Consider the following 25,648-nt stretch of genomic DNA (forward strand, 5'->3'; position numbering starts at 1 on the left):
AAAATATAAAACTAAGAAAACCGACTCAACGAATATTTTATCCTAATTGTACGCAACACTAACACAGAAAATGACAGCCAAATTGTACAGTGCTGCCAAGTTAAACAATAAACAGCACAATAGTTAATGTAGGTTTATTATTTGTTTATGAATACCACAATTTTATTAATGGCTTTTAAGTCTAAAGTGTACTTTAACTATTGTGTGATTTAAATCTAAAATAAGCATTTTTTATGAATACAACTGTATAACTTTAGATATAGTCGTCTAATTTACATTATTTCTTTAATGTCCAAAAAAAAAAAAAAAAAAAATGGAAAAAGTGGGACATTCCAACACTTCCATAATATTTTAGCAGCAAATTAATAATTGTAATTGGATTATAATCTTAAGATTGATAAAGTTTTATCAAATAGTTATTCCAATAAATTTTACAAATAAAATTTGTTAATTAATTAGGATAATCAAAAATGTTTAATAAAAGTTATATTAGAAAAATTAACTCTAGTTTCTGGACTCCAATATTTTTAAAATTTATACGGTCTGTATTATTATTTCCTTCAAAATTTAATTTAAGTAATCTTTGAATACAAAGCAAATGAAAGTATTCGAAACCGGTTTTTAAAAAGTAAAAAAACCGATCACCCTAGTAAATGCCGAAAAAATTGTGGTGCCTTTTAATAAAAAATATGTTTGCTTTCTGAGACTAAGTTATACTTTTCAAAAGCATTAATCAGCACTGAATGCGAATTTCTCCTTCACATCTAGGATTTGAGATATCGTGTCCTGAAAATTTCAAATAACGCAATTTATGGCCCTTTTTGAAACGTTTTAACAGTGCCATTTCTCTCAAAAGTAAATCAATATATTCATTCTCAATAACTTTACAAACAAAACTTTATTATTAGAAACTAAAAAAAAAACTCGTTTAAATATTAAACTTATTTACTATCACCAGCATCCTCTTCCACATCCTCATCGTTCTCATCATTTTCAATATCTGGTATAAATGTTTGGGGTTCCTTATTATATTCCTCTTCGGGTTTCATAAAATCGTATTCAATCTTGGTGTTATCAACAAACAATATACACTCGGTAACATTGGAAACGGACTCAATCATGAAAGGTATTTTAACGGCAAAATTTGAACCACAATTGGCCACTTCCTGGGCAGCCGAAGGCAATTGATGCTCCACACTATCCAAAACCTGCTTAGCAGTGCTAATGGTATCCAAAATACTTCTGGCTATTTTGGTGACATTTAAAATTACCGAAACAATTTTACCCATAAGAGAATTTTTCTGGGCTACCTTTTTATAAACTACCGCCAATTCAAAAACATTTTTCCTGACCGTCTTCACAGTGTTATAGGTTTCATTTTGGATTTTAACTATCAGGGATGTAGTGTATAAATAGCAATCTACACCTTCGTAAAGAGAGTGCAGAGAGGTATTTAATTGTGGTATATGAGAGTAAGTGCAGTAAGCAGCACGTCCCACCCGAGCCGCTGCCTTATAGCCCAATTTTAGAGCCTTTAAAATTAACATAATAATTTTGGGTTTATTAATTTTAAGCAAATTGCTTTCCAACATTAAAGCTCTGGCTACTAAGGCATTAAGATTGATCTGGGCCTCATCTAGAGCATCTTGTAGTATACTTTGCATATCTAAAAATTCCATTTGTTGTTCTTTGGTCATTAGACTAAAATCGGGTTTGCCCATAATATCCTCTACTGAGGGTAAACTGGTGTCATACTGGGTTGCTGCTTCTTGGGGGAATATGTTGTTAAGTTGCTCCTCAAATTCCCTTAAAGTGGCCTCATATTGCTGTTCGAATATTTCGTCGATTTGAGCTCCTTCACTAGTTTTGCTAACCACAAAATCATATTGCAATTGCAACTCTGCGAACAAAGGTCTTAAAGCGTTAATCTCATCATGAGTCAATTCTTTGGCCTCATCCAATAAACCGGAAATTTCTCTATATGCACGACATGGTTGAATAAGCTGTTGATAATTTTGTTTTCAAATAATTAATGTAATTTTATAAACATTATTTTTTAAACAATAATTACCATAATACTGATTACCGCCAGCGCATAAACTATTAATTGTTTATTAAATTTTAACATTTTTTATTTATTATTCAACGTCCAACCAGCGTTAAGAGTTATTGCAAACTAAATTAAAATTAATTTTATGTTTTTAATTTTGTATTCAACTGAATTATTTACCTTTGTCTATATGTACATTATCTTTTGGCAAAGGGGCCACCATAAACAGTAAGTATTTGCTTGGCTTTATCTTTAGATTATTTCGTTAATCTTCTTCTATAATAATTTTAGTTGAAAACTTATCGCGTAACTTGGTTAGTTATCAATATTTTGATAGTTATTTTCTAATATTAAACATATTTATGGAGAGAATTTTGAATTCAATTGTGAATGTTTACGGGGGGCTTTTTTAATTTCATTTCCGAAGTTACAGAGAGGTCCAGAACTTCCATTTCGAACAATGTGTGGGGAAAATTGGTCCTAAATGAATAAAAATCTAATCTTTTTTACTTCTTAAACTGATTTTTTCCAGCATACGGAGTTACAAATGGGTGTTCAAGTGCAGTTCTAGCTTAGCTCTAGTTCAGTTCCACTTCAATTCTAGTACAGTTCTAGTTCAGTTCTAGTTCAGTTCTAGTTCAGTTCTAGTTTAGTTCTAGTTTAGTTCTAGTTCAGTTCTAGTTCTAGTTCAGTTCTAGTTCAGTTCTAGTTCAGTTCTAGTTCAGTTCTAGTTCAGTTCTAGTTCAGTTCTAGTTCAGTTCTAGTTCAGTTCTAGTTCAGTTCTAGTTCAGTTCTAGTTCAGTTCTAGTTCAGTTCTAGTTCAGTTCTAGTTCAGTTCTAGTTCAGTTCTAGTTCAGTTCTAGTTCAGTTCTAGTTCAGTTCAGTTCTAGTTCAGTTCTAGTTCAGTTCTAGTTCAGTTCTAGTTCAGTTCTAGTTCAGTTCTAGTTCAGTTCTAGTTCAGTTCTAGTTCAGTTCTAGTTCAGTTCTAGTTCAGTTCTAGTTCAGTTCTAGTTCAGTTCTAGTTCAGTTCTAGTTCAGTTCTAGTTCAGTTCTAGTTCAGTTCTAGTTCAGTTCTAGTTCAGTTCTAGTTCAGTTCTAGTTCAGTTTCTAGTTCAGTTCTAGTTCAGTTCTAGTTCAGTTCTAGTTCAGTTCTAGTTCAGTTCTAGTTCAGTTCTAGTTCAGTTCTAGTTCAGTTCTAGTTCAGTTCTAGTTCAGTTCTAGTTCAGTTCTAGTTCAGTTCTAGTTCAGTTCTAGTTCAGTTCTAGTTCAGTTCTAGTTCAGTTCTAGTTCAGTTCTAGTTCAGTTCTAGTTCAGTTCTAGTTCAGTTCTAGTTCAGTTCTAGTTCAGTTCTAGTTCAGTTCTAGTTCAGTCTAGTTCAGTTCTAGTTCAGTTCTAGTTCAGTTCTAGTTCAGTTCTAGTTCAGTTCTAGTTCAGTTCTAGTTCAGTTCTAGTTCAGTTCTAGTTCAGTTCTAGTTCAGTCTTAGTTCAGTTCTAGTTCAGTTCTAGTTCAGTTCTAGGTCAGTTCTAGTTCAGTTCTAGTTCAGTTCTAGTTCAGTTCTAGTTCAGTCTAGTTCAGTTCTAGTTCAGTTCTAGTTCAGTTCTAGTTCAGTTCTAGTTCAGTTCTAGTTCAGTTCTAGTTCAGTTCTAGTTCAGTTCTAGTTCAGTTCTAGTTCAGTTCTAGTTCAGTTCTAGTTCAGTTCTAGTTCAGTTCTAGTTCAGTTCTAGTTCAGTTCTAGTTCAGTTCTAGTTCAGTTCTAGTTCTAGTTCAGTTCTAGTTCAGTTCTAGTTCAGTTCTAGTTCAGTTCTAGTTCAGTTCTAGTTCAGTTCTAGTTCAGTTCTAGTCAGTTCTAGTTTAGTTCAGTTCTAGTTCTAGTCAGTTCTAGTTCAGTTCTAGTTCAGTTCTAGTTCAGTTCTAGTTCAGTTCTAGTTCAGTTCTAGTTCAGTTCTAGTACAGTTCTAGTTCAGTTCTAATTCAGTTCTAGTTCAGTTCTTGTTCAGTTCTAGTTCAGTTCTAGTTCAGTTTTAGTTCAGTTCTAGTTCAAATCTTGGTCAGTTTTAGTTCAGTTCTAATTCAGTCTTGTTCAGTTTTAATTTAGTTCTAGATCAGTTCAAGCTCAAAAACTACTCTTCCATTCCGAGATAAAATTCAGAAAAGTTCGTTTCAATTTATCTAAATAATTACCTGAACATTTATCTAAAATTCTAAATACATGAACCTAGTTTCGGATTATTTCGGAATGGACTCTATGATACCTTGTCATACCAGAATTTGAGAGTTATGGTACAAATTCAAGACAAAAGTCAAGGGATTTATTCTTCTAATGTCCATTTCCGACTTTAACAATAATCTTATCCTCTTCCATATTCTGGGCACTTTGAGTTATTTTCTGATGTTCATTTCCTCTCTTTTTCAGTCTGCAAAACGGGTCTTCCCGGAGCGAAGTTTCAATTGTGGTTAGTCGAAAATTTTCTTGTATTAAACGATTTTGATAGAAAAGACTAAATGATCACATACCAAACTCTTTTTTTAGTTTGTATATACAATGTTCATACTTATCATTTGCCTTAAACCGAAATGTACTCATAAATTTTATAATAACTTCTTGACCACACAGGTTAAAGTATCAAAACATAAAAAACTAAATTCATTGGTAAGTAAGAATTGATTATGGCAATAAAAGTTAATGACACTTGTTTGTGACTTTGTAGGGACAAGCGACAGACGAGAGCATGAAACCATACTCAAAGTGACACGCGACTAAACTTGCATGCAGAGTCGAGTTGAAAACATTATGAAAAAGGATAACAGAAAAGGATATAACCAAAAAAGGAAAGAAACAAAAATTCGAATGCATATTATTTGAATTATTTGAACAATAGTTTTTGAACTAAGGAATATGGATAAGACTACAGGATATTGAAATTTTATTCGATTGCCTAAAATATGTATTCAGTTTCAGCATTAACATGAAAGGACTTTTGCAGCTGAAATATTGAAAAGAGAAATTATTTATTTATGCAGAAAAATAAAAATTATTGAGATCATTGAATGAATGAATGATTTGATAAAATGACAAGTGAAGATTTTGATTTAGTATGACAGATATTTGACATATAAGTTAACAAAATGCAAACAAGAAAAAACAGCTGTAGCTAGTATATTTAAATTCAAAAGGCTTTCTCTAAAAGTTTTAAAATCATAATAATAAAAAAAGGATATAAACTTCTTTACCTATTTCATTTCTTCTTATTTAAATATAAATTGCTTTAAAAAAATTCAATTTTTTTTAAAATCAAATATAGTTTTCTATATTTAGTTCTCAATATTAATTTGAAATTATATTTTAAATTTAGAGAAGGCACGCGTCAGTCTCACTTAATAGTTTTTAATTTCCGTATTGACCTAGTCTCATTTTTAGTCAGCATGACAGAATGAATGAAAACCAAACAAAGAGTAAGAGAGAGAGAGAGAAAAGGAAATATCAAATATATTTCTATTCGTGTGTAAGTGTGTTTCAAAGTACCACTCCAAAAAAAAAAAGGTTTTTCTTTCTCTTCATAGCACCAAATGACAAGACATCACAGATGGTCGATGTGTTGATGCCTTCATGTATTTTTATTTCTTTCGTATTTTTTGGTCTTAAAATATCTAGTAGTACAAATTTTGTTAGTGATACTGCTGGAGATAGTACAACAACAATGATTATGATCAGTTTTAGTGGCAGAAAAAACGCTCGCGCTCTTATTTTATTTGTTGTTTCCGTGTCTTTAAGTATAATTATCATCTAGAAGTTATAAAAATGCATTCGTATCTATGTATGTATCTTATTTGTGCATCTCTTTTTAAATTCTTGTTCGAATGTACCGTCCTAACATCCACTATTTAACCTTTGTAACGCAAAAAAAAAACAAAATTTAAGTTTTAATATTACCAAGAGGAAAATTTCAAAAGTAACTGCATAATTTTTATATCTTTTAGCTAAATATTCGACCATCTGTTTGGTTTACTTTTTTTTGGAAAATTTGTAGTTCAATTTGTGTGTGCTAAATCATTTGTAAGAAAATTTATAGTTGAAAAACTATTAAGACTTTTTATATAAGTCATTAAATTGATATTTAAATAGTCTGGGCTATAGTCTGAACTAAAGTCTATAGTCTGAACTATAGTCTATAGTCTGGACTTTAGTTTATAGTCTAGACCACAGTCTATAGTCTTGATTATAGTGTGAGAGAGAGAGACTATAGTCTATAATCTGGACTATAGTATATAATATGGATTATAGTCTACAGTCTGGACTATAGTCTATAGTCGGGACTATAGTTTATAGTCTGGGCTATAGTCTAGACCATAGTCTGCAGTTTATGGTCTGGACTATAGTCTAGACCATAGTCTGGACTATAGTCTAGATCATAGTCTATAGTCTGGACTATAGTCTATAGTCTAAAACATAGCCTATAGTCTAGAACATAGCCTATAGTGTAAGAGAAAGAGACTATAGCGTATAATCTAGACTATAGTCTAAAGTCTGGACTATAGTCTTTAATGTGAACTATAGCCTATAGTCTGGACTATCGTCTATAGTGTAGACCATAGTCTATAGTCTGGACTATAGTGTAAAGAGAGAGAGAGACTATAGTCTATAATCTGGACTGTAGTCTGCAGTCAGTACTATAGTCTATAGTCTTTACTACTGTATATAGTCTGGACTATAGTCTGGTCTATAGACTATAACCTATAGTAATCTATAGTAAAGATTATAGATTATAGTAAAGCCTATTGACTATAGACCAGACTATACACTATAGTCCAGACTATAGACTATAGTAAAGGCTATAGACTATAGTCCAGACTATAGACTATAGTCCAGACTATAGACTACAGTTCAAATTATATTGTAGTCTGCAGTCTGGACTATAGTCTATAGTCTGAACTATAAACTATAATTTGAACTATAGTCTTTATTATAGTCTATAGTCCAGACTATATACTATAGTCCAGGCTATAGACTATAGTCCAGACTATAGTTCAAATTATACTGTAGTCTGCAGTCTGGACTATAGTCTATAGTCTGGTCTATAGTCTATAGTCTTTACTATAGTCTAAAGCCTTTACTATAGTCTATAGTCTTTACTATAGTCTATAGTCTTTACTATAATCTATAGTCTTTACTATAGTCTATAGTTCAAATTATAGTCTATAGTTCAGACTATAGACTATAGTCCAGACTGCATACTACAGTATAATTTGAACTATAGTCTATAGTCTGGACTATAGTTTATAGTCTGGTCTATAGTCTGGACTATAGACTATAGTAAACACTATAGATTAATCTATATATATGTATATATTAGTCTATAGTCTTTACTATAATTATAGCAAAGTCTATATATTATAGTCCAGAGTATAGACTATAGTTCAAATTATAGGCTATAGGTCAGACTATAGACTATAGTCCAGACTGCAGACTACAGTCTCTCTTTACATCTCTCTTTACATTATAGTCCAGACTATAGACTATGGTCTACACTATAGACTGTGGTCTGGACTACAGTGTAAAATCCGGACTATAGTCTACAGTCTGGGCTATAGTCTATTCTCTATATTATGGTCTATAGTCTAGACTTTAGGCAATCGTTTAGGCTACAGTCTATAGTATGGACTATAGTCTATAATATGTACTATGGCCAATAGTCCAGACTATAGACTGTATACTAGACTACAACCTATAGTCTGGGCTATATTCTATAGTCTCGACTATAGTCTGGACTATAGTCTATAATCTGTAGTCATACTATAGAGTATTGTCTCGACTATAGCTTATAGTCTGGACTATACTATATATTTTGGACTATACTCTATAGTCTGGACGATAGTCTGTAATCTGTATTATGGCCCATAGTCTAGGCTATAGTCCAGACTACAATCTATAGTCTAAACTATAGTCTATAATCTATAATAATGAACTATAATCTATAAGCTACACTATAGTATGTTCTATAATCCGGACTATAGTATATAACTATTGTCTAGACTTTAATATTGTCTATAATCTAGACTATAGTCTTGTCTATTGTCTGGACTATAGTTTTCCTCTAATCTGTGTGAGAATATATGTACATATATGTATCTCATTTGCTTTCAATTCGATCTACTGTGCAATTTTTACAAAAATGTCAAAATTCCTCTTAACACCAATTTTGAGCTTTAATTTTTGTATTAATTACGACAGCCAATTTGAGGTTGTATTTTTTTGATTTAACCCCTAATGCAATTATGGAAATTATAGTTTAAGGTAAATTGTACAATTTAAATAAAAATTCATGATAAATGTTACAGAAACTAATCAAGCATTATATTTAAACAATTAAAAGCCAAATGGCCGAACTTAACACGCATAGTGTCAAATTAAAAAAAAAAAAAAAAAATACAATGTAAAAATTTTTTGGCAAATAGCTACCAAAAATATTCTTTTGTTAAATTTAAATGATAAATGATATTTTAATGGCACATTCTAGAGATTAATAAAATTCTAAAGAAAATTTTATAAATAAATTTTTTATTTTGATATAAAAAGAATCTTGAAACGCACACAAACAACTGTTAACAATAATCAAGACGGTTTTTTCTTCTAGATATGTACTATGTTATAGAAGAAAGTAGAAAAATTTTCTGTAAACAGAGCAAATCCTAACATAAGGAAGGAAACCCTTAAGAAAAGGACTCAAGCCAAAACTGTTTAAGCCGCAATAGTTGTTGTTTTTCAGTTATAACATATGTTACTTTTGAGTATGTCATCGTTTTATTTCTTTTGATTGTGTTTATGTTTTAGTTCTGTATTTTTTTGGTTTTGAAAGGATCTTCCTAAAAATGTAGGCGCATGCCGTCATCTGGTGCTACTTTGACTTACAAAAATTAGGCTTCCCCTTGTCAATACAAGCACAAGAGTATACAAAATATAATTTGTTTAAATGTACAAAAATACTAACAGTTCTTTTCTACTTCATTTCCAGTTTCTTATATATTTCCTTAAGATCCTTCCATACAAAGACTTACAATACAAAAAGGAATTACAAATACACACATACTTTTACATACTGCAGTATCCACATTATCCTGCTGTCGTTTTTTCTGGAATATATGTATGTACATATTTACATGTACATTCTTTATAATAAAATCAAATAATAGGACCAACTACCGAACTATTTTGTTCAGTTACTGACTGATCCTATATTAGATTGTTGTCCTCAATACAGTCTGGACTATAATCTGAAGTACAATCTGAACTATAGTCAATACATTCTAAACTGTAGCTCTTACTAAAATAGCGTGGACTAAAGTCTAGTCCTCACTGTAGTCTGCACTAAGCTTAGTATGTACATTAGTCCGAAGTATAGTCTGCACTATATTGTGAACTGTAGTCTAAACTTAGTACTCACTATCGCCTCAATGTAATCTGGACTATAGTCCTCAGTATAGTCTGGACTATTGACTTAGCTGTAGTCGATACATTATTTTAAGTTATAGTCTAACTAAACAACTAAACAACTAAACAACTAAACAACTAACTAACTACTAACTAACTAACTAACTAACTAACTAACTAACTAACTAACTAACTAACTAACTAACTAACTAACTAACTAACTAACTAACTAACTAACTAACTAACTAACTAACTAACTAACTAACTAACTAACTAACTAACTAACTAACTAACTAACTAACTAACTAACTAACTAACTAACTAACTAACTAACTAACTAACTAACTAACTAACTAACTAACTAACTAACTAACTAACTAACTAACTAACTACTAACTAACTAACTAACTAACACTAACTAACTAACTAACTAACTAACTAACTAACTAACTAACTAACTAACTAACTAACTAACTAACTAACTAACTAACTAACTAACTAACTAACTAACTAACTAACTAACTAACTAACTAACTAACTAACTAACTAACTAACTAACTAACTAACTAACTAACTAACTAACTAACTAACTAACTAACTAACTAACTAACTAACTAACTACTAACTAACTAACTAACTAACTAACTAACTAACTAACTAACTAACTAACTAACTAACTAACTAACTAACTAACTAACTAACTACTAACTAACTAACTAACTAACTAACTAACTAACTAACTAACTAACTAACTAACTAACTAACTAACTAACTAACTAACTAACTAACTAACTAACTAACTAACTAACTAACTAACTAACTAACTAACTAACTAACTAACTAACTAACTAACTAACTAACTAACTAACTAACTAACTAACTAACTAACTAACTAACTAACTAACTAACTAACTAACTAACTAACTAACTAACTAACTAACTAACTAACTAACTAACTAACTAACTAACTAACTAACTAACTAACTAACTAACTAACTAACTAACTAACTAACTAACTAACTAACTAACTAACTAACTAACTAACTAACTAACTAACTAACTAACTAACTAACTAACTAACTAACTAACTACTAACTAACTAACTAACTAACTAACTAACTAACTAACTAACTAACTAACTAACTAACTAACTAACTAACTAACTAACTAACTAACTAACTAACTAACTAACTAACTAACTAACTAACTAACTACTAACTAACTAACTAACTACTAACTAACTAACTAACTACTAACTAACTAACTAACTAACTAACTAACTAACTAACTAACTAACTAACTAACTAACTAACTAACTAACTAACTAACTACTAACTAACTACTAACTAACTAACTAACTAACTAACTAACTAACTAACTAACTAACTAACTAACTAACTACTAACTAACTAACTATAACTAACTAACTAACTAACTAACTAACTAACTAACTAACTAACTAACTAACTAACTAACTAACTAACTAACTAACTAACTAACTAACTAACTAACAAATAAACAAACTAACTAACTAACTTACATCACGGACTGTGGGCTACAGTTCTGAATATAGTAAAGTGGAATATAACAGCTAGAGTTCTCAAATTTTTCGGGGCCCCTGTAGTATCAACATGAATATTTAGGACAAAAAATGGGCGGACTAGCAATATGGGGCGTTGCACCTTCCATAGGAATTAAAATCAAAAATAAGTTTAACTGGGAAACTATTGGAATCTTAAATTTTTGCAAGAAGACCTTTCACATCCATGTGAATATTTGGGTAAAACATTGGTGGACATTCAATAAGGGGCTAAGCACCTTCCATATTATTTAAATACAAAAATTCGTATATCTGGGAAACTATTTGAGCTAGACTCTTCAAAATACGTAACGTGTTTTCTTAAATTTACATTGATTATAGGGTAGCAAAACACACTGGGTATACATAACTAGTTTTAATAATATTTCAAAATAGTTGGTCACAAATAGCCCAAAAAGGATATAATAATTATAATATTGAAAAAGCACGAGTTATTTTTTAACTACAAAGTCCATAAATAAGAAAAACAACAGAATAAAATAAATTCTATAATAAAATAACATTTAAAACAGGAAACTTTGTTTTTTAACCTTTTTTCAAATGTTTAAGTATTTGTAAAGTTGTAAGTAGTATGTGTTAAATAAAAAATTTTTATTTTAACTAAAAAAAGGACCTCAGAGTCAGGATCTTACAAAAAAAAAGAGTTAATTTCCCCTATTAATACTCTAACCCTTACTTACTCGTCTTCTTGTTTCTCTTCATCTATCTTATTTTTAGTTTTTTGTTTTTCTTTTAAAATAAAAATGGTAACAGTTGGTCTAATACCCGTTCGTATTCGTATTTATATCCTTTTTGTCGTACTGCGCGTGCGTACGTACATACATAAGTTTTTATACATAGTCTTCTTCCATTTTACAGTTTTTTTTTTCCTTTTGGAAGGTGTCATGTTGACAATGCTTCTTAATGCTGCTGACTGGATGCTATTTTGTGTTTAATTCTACTGAATCCGAAAAAATATTTATTTGGGGTTTTATATTTTTTGTTAATAAAACATTCAATCATTATTTTGTTACCGAAGGACTGCTCAATTATGCACGTGCATCAGTTTTTGGTTGGGATTTGTGGCGTCAGTTGTTGCCATTGTTACAAACATAATGACGACTACTTTTAAATATCACATGTGTTTATTTTGGATTGTCAGACAGTACAGAAAAATTGGGGGAAAATAGTTCTGCCAAGTAAAATGGAGGAGCTGCTGAAATTAACCACATACTTAGGTTCTAAAAAGGAGGGATTGTACTAGCATAGTCTACATTCTAGTTTATAGTTAATCCAGTCTATGTTTGTTGTAGTCTATAGTTGGTCTAGTCTATAGTCTAGTCTAACTAACTAACTAACTAACTAACTAACTAACTAACTAACTAACTAACTAACTAACTAACTAACTAACTAACTAACTAACTAACTAACTAACTAACTAACTAACTAACTAACTAACTAACTAACTAACTAACTAACTAACTAACTAACTAACTAACTAACTAACTAACTAACTAACTAACTAACTAACTAACTAACTAACTAACTAACTAACTAACTAACTAACTAACTAACTAACTAACTAACTAACTAACTAACTAACTAACTAACTAACTAACTAACTAACTAACTAACTAACTAACTACTAACTAACTAACTAACTAACTAACTAACTAACTAACTAACTAACTAACTAACTAACTAACTAACTAACTAACTAACTAACTAACTAACTAACTAACTAACTAACTAACTAACTAACTAACTAACTAACTAACTAACTAACTAACTAACTAACTAACTAACTAACTAACTAACTAACTAACTAACTAACTAACTAACAAATAAACAAACTAACTAACTAACTTACATCACGGACTGTGGGCTACAGTTCTGAATATAGTAAAGTGGAATATAACAGCTAGAGTTCTCAAATTTTTCGGGGCCCCTGTAGTATCAACATGAATATTTAGGACAAAAAATGGGCGGACTAGCAATATGGGGCGTTGCACCTTCCATAGGAATTAAAATCAAAAATAAGTTTAACTGGGAAACTATTGGAATCTTAAATTTTTGCAAGAAGACCTTTCACATCCATGTGAATATTTGGGTAAAACATTGGTGGACATTCAATAAGGGGCTAAGCACCTTCCATATTATTTAAATACAAAAATTCGTATATCTGGGAAACTATTTGAGCTAGACTCTTCAAAATACGTAACGTGTTTTCTTAAATTTACATTGATTATAGGGTAGCAAAACACACTGGGTATACATAACTAGTTTTAATAATATTTCAAAATAGTTGGTCACAAATAGCCCAAAAAGGATATAATAATTATAATATTGAAAAAGCACGAGTTATTTTTTAACTACAAAGTCCATAAATAAGAAAAACAACAGAATAAAATAAATTCTATAATAAAATAACATTTAAAACAGGAAACTTTGTTTTTTAACCTTTTTTCAAATGTTTAAGTATTTGTAAAGTTGTAAGTAGTATGTGTTAAATAAAAAATTTTTATTTTAACTAAAAAAAGGACCTCAGAGTCAGGATCTTACAAAAAAAAAGAGTTAATTTCCCCTATTAATACTCTAACCCTTACTTACTCGTCTTCTTGTTTCTCTTCATCTATCTTATTTTTAGTTTTTTGTTTTTCTTTTAAAATAAAAATGGTAACAGTTGGTCTAATACCCGTTCGTATTCGTATTTATATCCTTTTTGTCGTACTGCGCGTGCGTACGTACATACATAAGTTTTTATACATAGTCTTCTTCCATTTTACAGTTTTTTTTTTCCTTTTGGAAGGTGTCATGTTGACAATGCTTCTTAATGCTGCTGACTGGATGCTATTTTGTGTTTAATTCTACTGAATCCGAAAAAATATTTATTTGGGGTTTTATATTTTTTTGTTAATAAAACATTCAATCATTATTTTGTTACCGAAGGACTGCTCAATTATGCACGTGCATCAGTTTTTGGTTGGGATTTGTGGCGTCAGTTGTTGCCATTGTTACAAACATAATGACGACTACTTTTAAATATCACATGTGTTTATTTTGGATTGTCAGACAGTACAGAAAAATTGGGGGAAAATAGTTCTGCCAAGTAAAATGGAGGAGCTGCTGAAATTAACCACATACTTAGGTTCTAAAAAGGAGGGATTGTACTAGCATAGTCTACATTCTAGTTTATAGTTAATCCAGTCTATGTTTGTTGTAGTCTATAGTTGGTCTAGTCTATAGTCTAGTCTTTAGTTTGAGTTTCCTAAATCTATATTGCTCAATAATTTTGAATTCTTTTAATACAATTTGAATACAATAGAGAAGGGAATGAAATGAAATATTGGGAAATTCTCTTGAAACCATAGTGCAATATTATTTTGTTTTGAACCGATTTAAAGAAAAAATATATAATTATGATGACATCGAAAAAATTGAAATTAACAGTTCGAATTCAGTTCTAGTTCAGTTTTAGTTCAGTTCCAGTTTAATTCTAGTTCAGTTCTGGTTCAGTTCTAGTTCAGTTCTAGTTCAGTTGTAGTTTAAGTTCAGTTCTAGTTCAGTTCTAGTTCAGTTCTACTTCAGTTCTAGTTCAGTTCTAGTTCAGTTCTAGTTCAGTTCTAGTCCAGTTCTAGTTCAGTTCTAGTTCAGTTCTAGTTCATTTCTAGTTCAGTTCTAGTTCAGTTCTAGTTCAGTTATAGTTCAGTTCTAGTTCAGTTCTAGTTCAGTTCTAGTTCAGTTCTAGTTCAGTTCTAGTTCAGTTCTAGTTCAGTTCTAGTTCAGTTCTAGTTCAGTTCTAGTTCAGTTCTAGTTCAGTTCTAGTTCAGTTCTAGTTCAGTTCTAGTTCAGTTCTAGTTCAGTTCTAGTTCAGTTCTAGTTCAGTTCTAAATCAGTTCTAGTTTAGTTTTAGTTTAGTTCTAGTTAAGAAAGCTTAGTTCCCCTAATATGGCAGAACCTAGCACTGTACATTGATTCGAAATTAAACAACTCTTCAAATTTCAAACTTTAATAATGATTTGAAAATTATATAATAAATGTTGCGTTTTAAAATCTTTCTAACGAAATATGTACATACATATTTCAAATCAATAAAAATACATTTAATTTAAAATTAACTGACACGAAGCCAACATTTTGTCCAAAGATTCCACAGTGGTAGCGACCACATTATCGGCACAACTGCGACCTTCTTGAACAGCCTGTTCAGCCAATTGGCGGGTATGAACTAAAGTCATGCTGGCAGTATTTAAAATAGCAGCAATTTGTTTATTTATCTCGGCAATTTTTCCACATAACAGCCAACATGGCTGGCGAAACCGCTTCCACTATCAACACCTTCACACTGTTGGGGTAAAGCAATAATATTCTTAATATTTTGCTCCAGAAGACTTTCAAAATCAGCGGCATCGTTTTGAAATGTAGTTAAGATGTCGCTAAGATTTTGTGTACATTTAGTCAGATCGGTATCAATACGTTTTTGCAATTCATCCAATGTTACTAGAGGTTGACATTGTGAGGCACTGATGTTATTCTCAAAATCCTCTAGGGGGTTGTGAGAGTTGTTTAAGGGCGGAGCTAACGACTACTTCAATATTACCAACTAAAGTTTTGGTAGTACGTTGCATTTTGGCTGATAATTTAGATAAAAGTTCACTGGTTACACTGGAAGTGTGTTGGGATAAATTATCCATCATGTTAGAGATGGGTCCATTGTTGTTATCATCGGCTGGAGCTAGGTCAGAGGAGTCTTGTAAAACCTTAAGATTTATTTAATGTTAATGAATTCTTTTTCAAAAGTATTTAAATAAATATTCATTTGTTACATTGGATGTGTGTTCCGATAAGTTATCCATTATATTGGAGTCGAGTCCATTGTTATTATTAACTTGGGCTGGTTCAAAATTGTCAACAGCCTGTATTTATTTAAAGAAAATATCTAAACAATTTTAAAAAGGGAAAAATCCTCATACTTACTTGGGATACGGATCCATTTTCGATATCAACTTGAGCCAGCTCAGTAGTACTCGCAACCTACATATTTATTTCAAATTATTAAAAATTTTCTTAAAATATAATTTGTAATTTTTCTTACACTTTTGGCGCTTAGGAAGCAAAAACTTAAAATCAATACTTTTATCATTTTACAGAACTTTAAGCATCAGCGTTTAATTTGAAACTGTTTTCTTTAGATTTTTTAAAATATATATTAGTAATTGTTCAATAATTTATGAGTAAATAATACTCCCCTTCATTTGAGTACTTGAGATATGAAGAAGTGTTTTTACTTGTAGTCCCCTTGTAGCATTGATCAAATATTTTCCTTGTTGTCTCATTGTAGTTTTGATCAAATATTGATAAAAACTTTTCAATGTCGCTTTTGATTTAACAATGCACTTTGTTAAATTAATATTTTTTACATAAATTTTATCTTAAATTATGTATTATTTATTTAACTTAAAGGAAATTGCCAAATTTTTAAAGAAATTTTTGGTTAAAATTCTATCAGTTTAAAATTTTTCTTGCTAGAATTGGTTCACAATGAAATTTTATTTAATTTTATGTTTAACGTTTATTCTGGTAAAATTTATATTTTTTCTTAAAAAATGAATAATCAACATATAACTTTGTTTCCTTTTTAAGTTTTTTTCACTTAATGCCAAAATCTATTTACCCGAAATCTCTAAAAAGCATGGACCTCTCTATCAAGGCATACGTTTGCTTATTTTGAGCGAAAAACTCAATGCTGAACTAGCCTGGAATGACACCCAACTTCAAATTGAGGAAAATTCTGCTGTTCTACAAAAAGCCCACGATTATATAAACAATTACGAAAGAATAATCAATGAAAAACTTAATCAACTTAACAATCCAGAACATTCGGATGAGGTTAAGAAATGCTACAAACAATACGAAAGACAAATTGCCCGTTTTAATCGTGATCTCTTAGAAAATTATTTTGCTTGTAAACAGGCTCTCAATTCTAGTCTTTCACAGTTAAGAAATGAAATTGTCCAGGAAATTGAATATATTCATGAAGCTGCCATTGAGATACAGGAATTGGTATATGAATGTAATGTCACCGATTTAAAAAGAGTCGATCGTGAGAATCATCATGCCGGTGTGACACTTTGTGTTCTCTCACGGTTGGGAGAGATCAATCAACATATGCTGGAAGCGTCCTCAAGTTTCTCTAAACATATTGGCTAGATTGAGCATTAACCAGGAGGATAGTGATCAGTTTGAGGAAATGCAAGGAAAGACTACAAATATTTGCTTAGATTTTCAATATTTAAGAGATGAATTTGAAGCGATTTATGAGAATGTTATGTTGTGTGTAAAGAAAATTTAATAAATGTTGGAATTGCCAAGTGCTGCACAGTGGTATAGGAAAAAAAAAGAGGGAAATAATTCGGTAACTTCTAAACGGTTAATCCGATTTTAATGAAATTTGGTGTGCACAAAGAGGAGGTGTTGTCGAGTTTAGGTTTTGAATTTGGACCTTATAGGCCAACCAGGGGCCCGGCGGGGGGTCATCAAATTAGGACACCTCGGCTATGTTAAATTTTTAAAACGATCCTATTTCTTCATTTGAGTTCCGATTTAAAAAAAATTTCGTATATAGAATCTCCTCATCGAGCACTATAAAAAATGTTGTCATAGCAGTAAATTATCTCTTATAGTTTAGGAGATATTCGCATTTGAAAATTAAAATTTTAAAATTTTTACCGTCCTTACTTTAGTTTTTTTTGATAATAGCAGGTCCAAATATTCCCGATTTTCGCCATTTTGTTTTATTCGCTTAACAACAAGTTTATATATCAAGCAGTGAAAGAATTATGTAAAAATCATGACTGAGTCCAAAGTTATAGGCATTTTAATTTAAAAAATTAAAAAAGGCGATTTTTTGTAATTTTTTTGGGAAAAAAGTATCTTTTTCTTTTAAGTTATCTAAAAAGTTTCTAAGAAGATGTATATAGAATTTATACTTTTTGGAAAGCTGACTTTACATAAAGTACGATAAATGAAACAAAACCTAAAAATTTTTGATACCGAGGGGACCAGGTCCATCCAAAAAAACCCTATTTTTTATGGAAAATTAAATTTTGAGCAAAAATTCTCAAATCGCATAGTCGATATCAAATTATAGTGACCTGTTTTATATGACCCAATATGTTCTTAATCATTTTGTAACGGGTTTCGATAACCCCGCCCCTGGTATGGATATAATAGGCAAAAAACTAAAAAATCCCATTTTTGGGATTTTTTAAAACTTTTTTGGGAATTCCGGGATTTCTAATAAGAAAATTCGAAATTTTGATTTAATTTTGGATTTTAAGTAAAAAATCTACCTAACTGTAAAATTTCATCAAAAAATATTCATAAATAAAATTTTTATTGCAATTAGAAAAATTTGTATCTTCGCAAAAACTGAATAAAAAACATTTTTTAATTTTTTTTAAAAAAGTATTCCGCGAATTTTTTAATTTTCAAAAATTATATACAGTTTTGAAAAATAGACAAAATTACCTTCCATTGATATATAACATGCCTACCTAATGTTTTTTAAGTGACAAATTAATTAGGGAAAACTCAACATCTTTTAGAAAATTTGCCTAGCACTATTATTTTCATCCATAAGGTTAACTCTTAAATTTGTTACAATATGGATGAAAATAATAGTGCTAGGTAAATTTTCTAAAAGATGTTGAGTTTTCCCTAATTAATTTGTCACTTAAAAAACATTAGGTAGGCATGTTATATATCAATGGAAAGGTAATTTTGTCTATTTTTCAAAACTGTATATAATTTTTGAAAATTAAAAAATTCGCGGAATACTTTTTTTAAAAAAAATTAAAAAATGTTTTTTTTCAGTTTTTGCGAAGATACAAATTTTTCAAATTGCAATAAAAATTTTATTTATGAATATTTTTTGATGAAATTTTACAGTTAGGTAGATTTTTTTACTCAAAATCCAAAATTAAATAAAATTTCGAATTTTCTTATTAGAAATCCCGGAATTCCCAAAAAAGTTTTAAAAAATCCCAAAAATGGGATTTTTTGGTTTTTTGCCTATTATATCCATACCAGGGGCGGGGTTATCGAAACCCGTTACAAAATGATTAAGAACTTATTGGGTCATATAAAACAGGTCACTATAATTTGATATCGACTATGCGATTTGAGAATTTTTGCTCAAAATTTAATTTTCCATAAAAAATAGGGTTTTTTTGGATGGACCTGGTCCCCTCGGTATCAAAAATTTTTAGGTTTTGTTTCATTTATCGTATTTATGTAAAGTCAGCTTTCCAAAAAGTATAAATTCTATATACATCTTCTTAGAAACTTTTTAGATAACTTAAAAAGAAAAAGATACTTTTTTCCCAAAAAAATGACAAAAAATCGCCTTTTTTTAATTTTTTAAATTTAAATGCCTATAACTTTGGACTCAGTCATGATTTTTACATAATTCTTTCACTGCTTGGTATATAAACTTGTTGTTAAGCAAATAAAAAATGGCGAAAATCGGAATATTTGGACCTGCTATTATCAAAAAAACTAAAGTAAGGACGGTAAAAATTTTAAAATTTTAATATTCAAATGCGAATATCTCCTAAACTATAAGAGATAATTTACTGCTACGACACATTTTTTATAGTGCTCGATGAGGAGATTCTATATACGAAATTTTTTTTAAATCGGAACTCAAATGAAGAAATAGGATCGTTTTAAAAATTTAACATAGCCGAGGTGTCCTAATTTGAGGACCCCCCGCCGGGCCCCTGGTTGGCCTATAAGGTCCAAATTCAAAACCTAAACTCGACAACACCTCCTCTTTGTGCATACCAAATTTCATTAAAATCGGATTAACCGTTTAGAAGTTACCGAATTATTTCCCTCTTTTTTTTTCCTATACCACTGTGTGCTGTCAGGATAACCTAAAGTTCAGTTCCAGTACAGTTCTAATTGTTCAGTTCTAGTTCAGTTTAAGTTCTACTAGTTCTAGTACTAGTTCTAGTTCTAAAATTCAGTTCCAGTACAGTTCTAACTCTAGTGCAGTTTTAGTTCTAGTTCAGTACTAGTTTAGTTCATTTCTAGTTCTGTTCTAGTTCAGTTCTAGTTCTGTTCTAGTTCTGTTCTAGTTCTGTTCTAGCTCTGTTCTAGTTCTGTTCTAGTTCTGTTCTAGTTCTGTTCTGTTCTAGTTCTGTTCTAGTTCTGTTCTAGTTCTGTTCTAGTTCTGTTCTAGTTCTGTTCTAGTTCTGTTCTAGTTCTGTTCTAGTTCTGCTCTAGTTCTGTTCTAGTTCTGTTCTAGTTCTGTTCTAGTTCTGTTCTAGTTCTGTTCTAGTTCTGTTCTAGTTCTGTTCTAGTTCTGTTCTAGTTCTGTTCTAGTTCTGTTCTAGTTCTGTTCTAGTTCTGTTCTAGTTCTGTTCTAGTTCTGTTCTAGTTCTTCTAATTCTGTTCTAGTTCTGTACTAATTCTATTCTAGTTTTGTTCAAATTCTGTATTAAGTCGTAATTCTATACATAAGTATCATGTTTGACCTTCTGGTCCCATATCTTTGTGGACTCAATCTACTCGCACATGTAATTGCAAGCGATCTTCGCAAACTAACGTCCCCAACCAAGAAAAACGTTTTAATGCCAAACATTTTCTAATAAATTTGATTGATGGATAATAAAAATTGTACGAACAGAGCTGCACACACCTTCCAGGACTCAAACACCTTATGCCGACAACAAATTAATAAATTACACCCCAACGATCGTATTCAAACTCAAATTAAAGTATAAAATCCCATCGTTGCAAACGATGTTAAGAGAACAAGTAATAAAAATTAAAATGCTGAGAAATTCTTAGAAAATATTTATGAAATCCTTAAAGATCCTGGTTACAAAATAACCACATCATAACTGTCATGTTGTAAAAATCAAAAAGTCAAATCAATACAATTACACAAAACAAAAGAAGAGAGAGAACGAAAAAAAGAGGCAAAACCCTCAATATTGAGGAGTAGAAGGACCACAGACATAGAATTCACACACTCAGTACACAGAAGAAACTCTTGCACAAGTAGAGTAGAGTAGTTTTTGTGTGCAAGATCTGCTTGTTTATTATGTTAGAGGCGTGTTACGCCTGTCAACATTTAAACGTTGGTGGCCATTAAGTATACGAGACTCTAATGAGTATCAAACAATAGCGGAGTAATAGAACAATAGATCATGGTTGGCTGGTTGGTTGGTTAGATACTGGACTATTTGGCTAAAGTGGTCAAAAAGAATTTCATATTTATGCTTAAATAAAAACAATAGCGAAACATATTATTGAAAGGGATCACATCACTTATATTACTTTCTAGTGGTTTTCCCATTAAACAACAATAAGAACAATAGTTTTGCTAAGATTACCACACATTATAACTCCACATACTGTTACGATCATACTCTCTACTCTAATACTATTAACACTTGTCTTTAGTTTTTAAAGAAACAATAAAAATACTTTCAAAACCCAAGAGAAATGAAAAACCCTTCAAAATTGTTTATGGGATTTTTAAATAAACTAAGTTTACAATTGATTCATTACTGTTTTTTTTTTTTTTAATGGGAAATATTGTGGGCTTTTATTGTCCTTGATAGGTTTTCAATTTGCGTGAACCTTAACAAATTTTATTGCTTAATTTTTTAGTTTAAATTATATCTATTTGTATTAATCGTTGTCGGCTTTATTTTTTATTGTATTGTCCTTTTCGATGTGGAAAATTTTCAATTTGTTTAAAAGACAAAAAAGTATATCATTAGAAGAGAAATAACAATACATTTCTTTAGGTATGGAAATTATTAATTTAAATTTTTATTTTATTCAATTAATGTTTTTTTTGTTAATTTAGTTACGCAACTTTTACTTTCGCTACGATTAAAAATAAATCTTAAATGTTTTGTAAACATTTGTAATTTATGATTTAATTTTAGTTCAAATAAAAGTGAAACTGTTTTCCATTAAAGGTTTTTTTTTGAAAGTAACCGCTAGAATTGGAAATAAATCAAATATATTTAATAAATAATACTAAATAAAACTGAGGCTCAGCTGTTTCTTTTTTCACTAAGAAGAACAAAAGTTTAGACACCGTAGTGATAGTTACCCCGATTTCTTGTATATTGTTATATCAGGTCCTACCCATCTAAGTAATCACATATAACTCCAGATTCTAAGCAAAACTTAAAATTGCTATCTGGCTTATTTTAATAAAACATATCTCTCCCCATATGGGAAGTTTACCCACTTGGATAACCGATCCAGAAGTTATTACCTAAACATTATTCGTAATTCCAGTAATAAGTCCTTTGATCTGTCACATTCATTATTTATTGCAATATAAATTACTTAATCTTGAATTAAGTTAATAAAGAATTCCTTGAGGAAAAGTGATCTAAGTTTCTAGAGACCTTTAAAGTGTTAAACAAATTTGGTGACTTTGTGAAAGCCAACTAGGATTATGACTCGACCTACCAAATGGACAACATGCATGATTGAGTGAACGTATGCGTGTAATACTTCTAATCCAATATATCTGAAGTTTGGTGCTGCAGAAGTCGCAGCCGAAGACGTTATGCAATCGACTGTTACCGACTATTATCATATTAACAACATTATAGATGTTGTTAAGCTTGATGTGTAAAGCTGACTATCAAAGCCTTAAGAAACCATACAATAGGACAGTTTCCGACTAGTCCTCATAATAACCAATATCTAATCGTAGGTTTGCCAGAAAAAAAGTCTTACCATGGATTTCGATTTCATATGGTGGGTCAAGGTTAAACAAACCAGATATACAAAAATCTTTCATTGAAAAATCCGATATCAGTTCTAGTTCAATTTTAATACATTAAAACAGTTCTAATACAGTTTTAATACAGTTCTAGTTCAGTTTTAGTTCAATGCTAGTTCAGATCTAGATCAGTACTAGTTCTGGTTCATTTCTAGTTTAGTTTTAGTTCAGTTCCAGTTCAGTTCTAGTTAAGTTCTAGTTCAGTTTTAGTTCAGCTCTAGTTCAGTTCTAGTTCAGTTCTAGTTCAGTTCTAGTTCAGTTCTAGTTCAGTTCTAGTTCAGTTCTAGTTCAGTTCTAGTTCAATTCTAGTTCAGTTCTAGTTCAGTTCTAGTTCAGTTCTAGTTCAGTTCTAGTTCAGTTCTAGTTCAGTTCTAGTTCAGTTCTAGTTCAGTTCTAGTTCAGTTCTAGTTCAGTTCTAGTTCAGTTCTAGTTCAGTTCTAGTTCAGTTCAAGTTCAGTTCTAGTTCAGTTCTAGTTCAGTTCTAGTTCAGTTCTAATTCAGTTCTAGTTCATTCTAGTTCAGTTCTAGTTCAGTTCTAGTTCAGTTCTAGTTCAGTTCTAGTTCAGTTCTAGTTCAGTTCTAGTTCAGTTCTAGTTCAGTTCTAGTTCAGTTCTAGTTCAGTTCTAGTTCAGTTCTAGTTCAGTTCTAGTTCAGTTCTAGTTCAGTTCTAGTTCAGTTCTAGTTCAGTTCTAGTTCAGTTCTAGTTCAGTTCTAGTTCAGTTCTTGTTCAGTTCTAGTTCAGTTCTAGTTCAGTTCTAGTTCAGTTCTAGTTCAGTTCTAGTTCAGTTCTAGTTCAGTTCTAGTTCAGTTCTAGTTCAGTTCTAGTTCAGTTCTAGTTCAGTTCTAGTTCAGTTCTAGTTCAGTTCTAGTTCAGTTCTAGTTCAGTTCTAGTTCAGTTCAGTTCTAGTTCAGTTCTAGTTCATTCTAGTTCAGTTCTAGTTCAGTTCTAGTTCAGTTCTAGTTCAGTTCTAGTTCAGTTCTAGTTCAGTTCTAGTTCAGTTCTAGTTCAGTTCTAGTTCAGTTCTAGTTCAGTTCTAGTTCAGTTCTAGTTCAGTTCTAGTTCAGTTCTAGTTCAGTTCTAGTTCAGTTCTAGTTCAGTTCTAGTTCAGTTCTAGTTCAGTTCTAGTTCAGTTCTAGTTCAGTTCTAGTTCAGTTCTAGTTCAGTTCTAGTTCAGTTCTAGTTCAGTTTTAGTTCAGTTCTAGTTCAGTTCTAGTTCAGTTCTAGTTCAGTTCTAGTTCAGTTCTAGTTCAGTTCTAGTTCAGTTCTAGTTCAGTTCTAGTTCAGTTCTAGTTCATTCTAGTTCAGTTCTAGTTCAGTTCTAGTTCAGTTCTAGTTCAGTTCTAGTTCAGTTCTAGTTCAGTTCTAGTTCAGTTCTAGTTCAGTTCTAGTTCAGTTCTAGTTCAGTTCTAGTTCAGTTCTAGTCAGTTTCTAGTTCAGTTCTAGTTCAGTTCTAGTTCAGTTCTAGTTCAGTTCTAGTTCAGTTCTAGTTCAGTTCTAGTTCAGTTCTAGTTCAGTTCTAGTTCAGTTCTAGTTCAGTTCTAGTTCAGTTCTAGTTCAGTTTCTAGTTCAGTTCAGTTCAGTTCAGTTCACTTCTATTTCAGTCTAGTTCACTTCTAGTTCAGTTCTAGTTCAGTTCTAGTCAGTTCTAGTCAGTTATAGTTCAGTTCTAGTTCAGTTCTAGTTCAGTTCTAGTTCAGTTCTAGTTCAGTTCTAGCTCAGTTCTGTTCAGTTCTGTTCAGTTCTAGTTCAGTTCTAGTTCAGTTCTAGTTCAGTTCTAGTCAGTTCTAGTTCAGTTCTAGTTCTAGTTCAGTTCTAGTTCAGTTCTAGTTCAGTTCTAGTTCAGTTCTAGTTCAGTTCTAGTTCAGTTCTAGTTCAGTTCTAGTTCAGTTCTAGTTCAGTTCTAGTTCAGTTCTAGTTCAGTTCTAGTTCAGTTCTAGTTCAGTTCTAGTTCAGTTCTAGTTCAGTTCTAGTTCAGTTCTAGACAGTTCTAGTTCAGTTCTAGTTCAGTTCTAGTTCAGTTCTAGTTCAGTTTCTAGTCAGTTCTAGTTCAGTTCTAGTTCAGTTCTAGTTCAGTTCTAGTTCAGTTCTAGTTCAGTTCTAGTTCAGTTCTAGTTCAGTTCTAGTCAGTTCTAGTTCAGTTCTAGTTAGTTCTAGTTCAGTTCTAGTCAGTTCTAGTTCAGTTCTAGTTCAGTTCTAGTTCAGTTCTAGGTTCAGTTCTAGTTCAGTTCTAGTTCAGTTCTAGTTCAGTTCTAGTTCAGTTCTAGTTCAGTTCTAGTTCAGTTCTAGTTCAGTTCTAGTTCAGTTCTAGTTCAGTTTTCTAGTTCAGTTCTAGTTCAGTTCTAGTTCAGATCTAGTCAGTTCTAGTTCAGTTCTAGTCAGTTATAGTTCTAGTTCAGTTCTTTCTAGTTCAGTTCTAGTTCTAATTCAGTTCTAGTTCAGTTCTAGTTCAGTTCTAGTTTCAGTTCTAGTTCAGTTCTAGTTCAGTTTCGAGTTCAGTTCTAGTTCAGTTCTAGTTCGTTTAGTTAGTTCTAGTTCAGTTCTAGTTCAGTTTAGTTCAGTTCTAGTCAGTTCTAGTTGTTCTAGTTCAGTTCTAGTCAGTTCTAGTTCAGTTCTAGTTCAGTTCTAGTTCAGCTCTAGTTCAGCTCTAGTTCAGTTTCTAGTTCAGTTCTAGTTCAGTTCTAGTTCAGTTCTAGTTCAGTTCTAGTTTAGTTCTAGTTCAGTTCTAGTTCAGTTCTAGTTCAGTTCTAGTTCAGTTGAGTTTAGT

The 25,648-nt window shown here is 30.9% G+C and overlaps 3 protein-coding genes across 3 annotated transcripts; 1 reads left to right on the forward strand and 2 right to left on the reverse strand.

Annotated features, from left to right (window-relative positions):
* Positions 1-879: 879 nt before the first annotated feature.
* Positions 880-2,192, reverse strand: LOC119610735. The gene is made up of 2 exons (XM_037966078.1): positions 2,072-2,192; positions 880-2,003 (listed from the first exon to the last, which is right to left on the reverse strand). The coding sequence occupies exons 1-2, from the start codon at positions 2,126-2,128 to the stop codon at positions 942-944; spliced, it is 1,119 nt and encodes a 372-aa protein (XP_037822006.1). The 5' UTR covers positions 2,129-2,192; the 3' UTR covers positions 880-941.
* Positions 2,193-15,049: 12,857 nt separating this feature from the next.
* LOC119610736 lies at positions 15,050-16,356 on the reverse strand. Its single transcript, XM_037966080.1, has 4 exons — positions 16,152-16,356; positions 16,034-16,090; positions 15,883-15,972; positions 15,050-15,816 (listed from the first exon to the last, which is right to left on the reverse strand). The coding sequence occupies exons 1-4, from the start codon at positions 16,197-16,199 to the stop codon at positions 15,592-15,594; spliced, it is 420 nt and encodes a 139-aa protein (XP_037822008.1). The 5' UTR covers positions 16,200-16,356; the 3' UTR covers positions 15,050-15,591.
* A 229-nt stretch (positions 16,357-16,585) lies between these two features.
* On the forward strand, positions 16,586-20,000 carry LOC119610733. The gene is given in 4 exon segments (XM_037966076.1): positions 16,586-16,636; positions 16,700-17,239; positions 17,241-17,427; positions 19,980-20,000. Coding segments are annotated over 3 exon segments (747 nt in total). The 5' UTR covers positions 16,586-16,597; the 3' UTR covers positions 17,409-17,427; positions 19,980-20,000.
* The last annotated feature ends 5,648 nt before the right edge of the window (positions 20,001-25,648 follow it).

This window comes from Lucilia sericata, unplaced genomic scaffold, assembly GCF_015586225.1.
Source record: "Lucilia sericata isolate MDLA Ls3-8-SP2 unplaced genomic scaffold, ASM1558622v1 Contig001269F_arrow, whole genome shotgun sequence".
NCBI classification, from domain to species: domain Eukaryota; kingdom Metazoa; phylum Arthropoda; class Insecta; order Diptera; family Calliphoridae; genus Lucilia; species Lucilia sericata.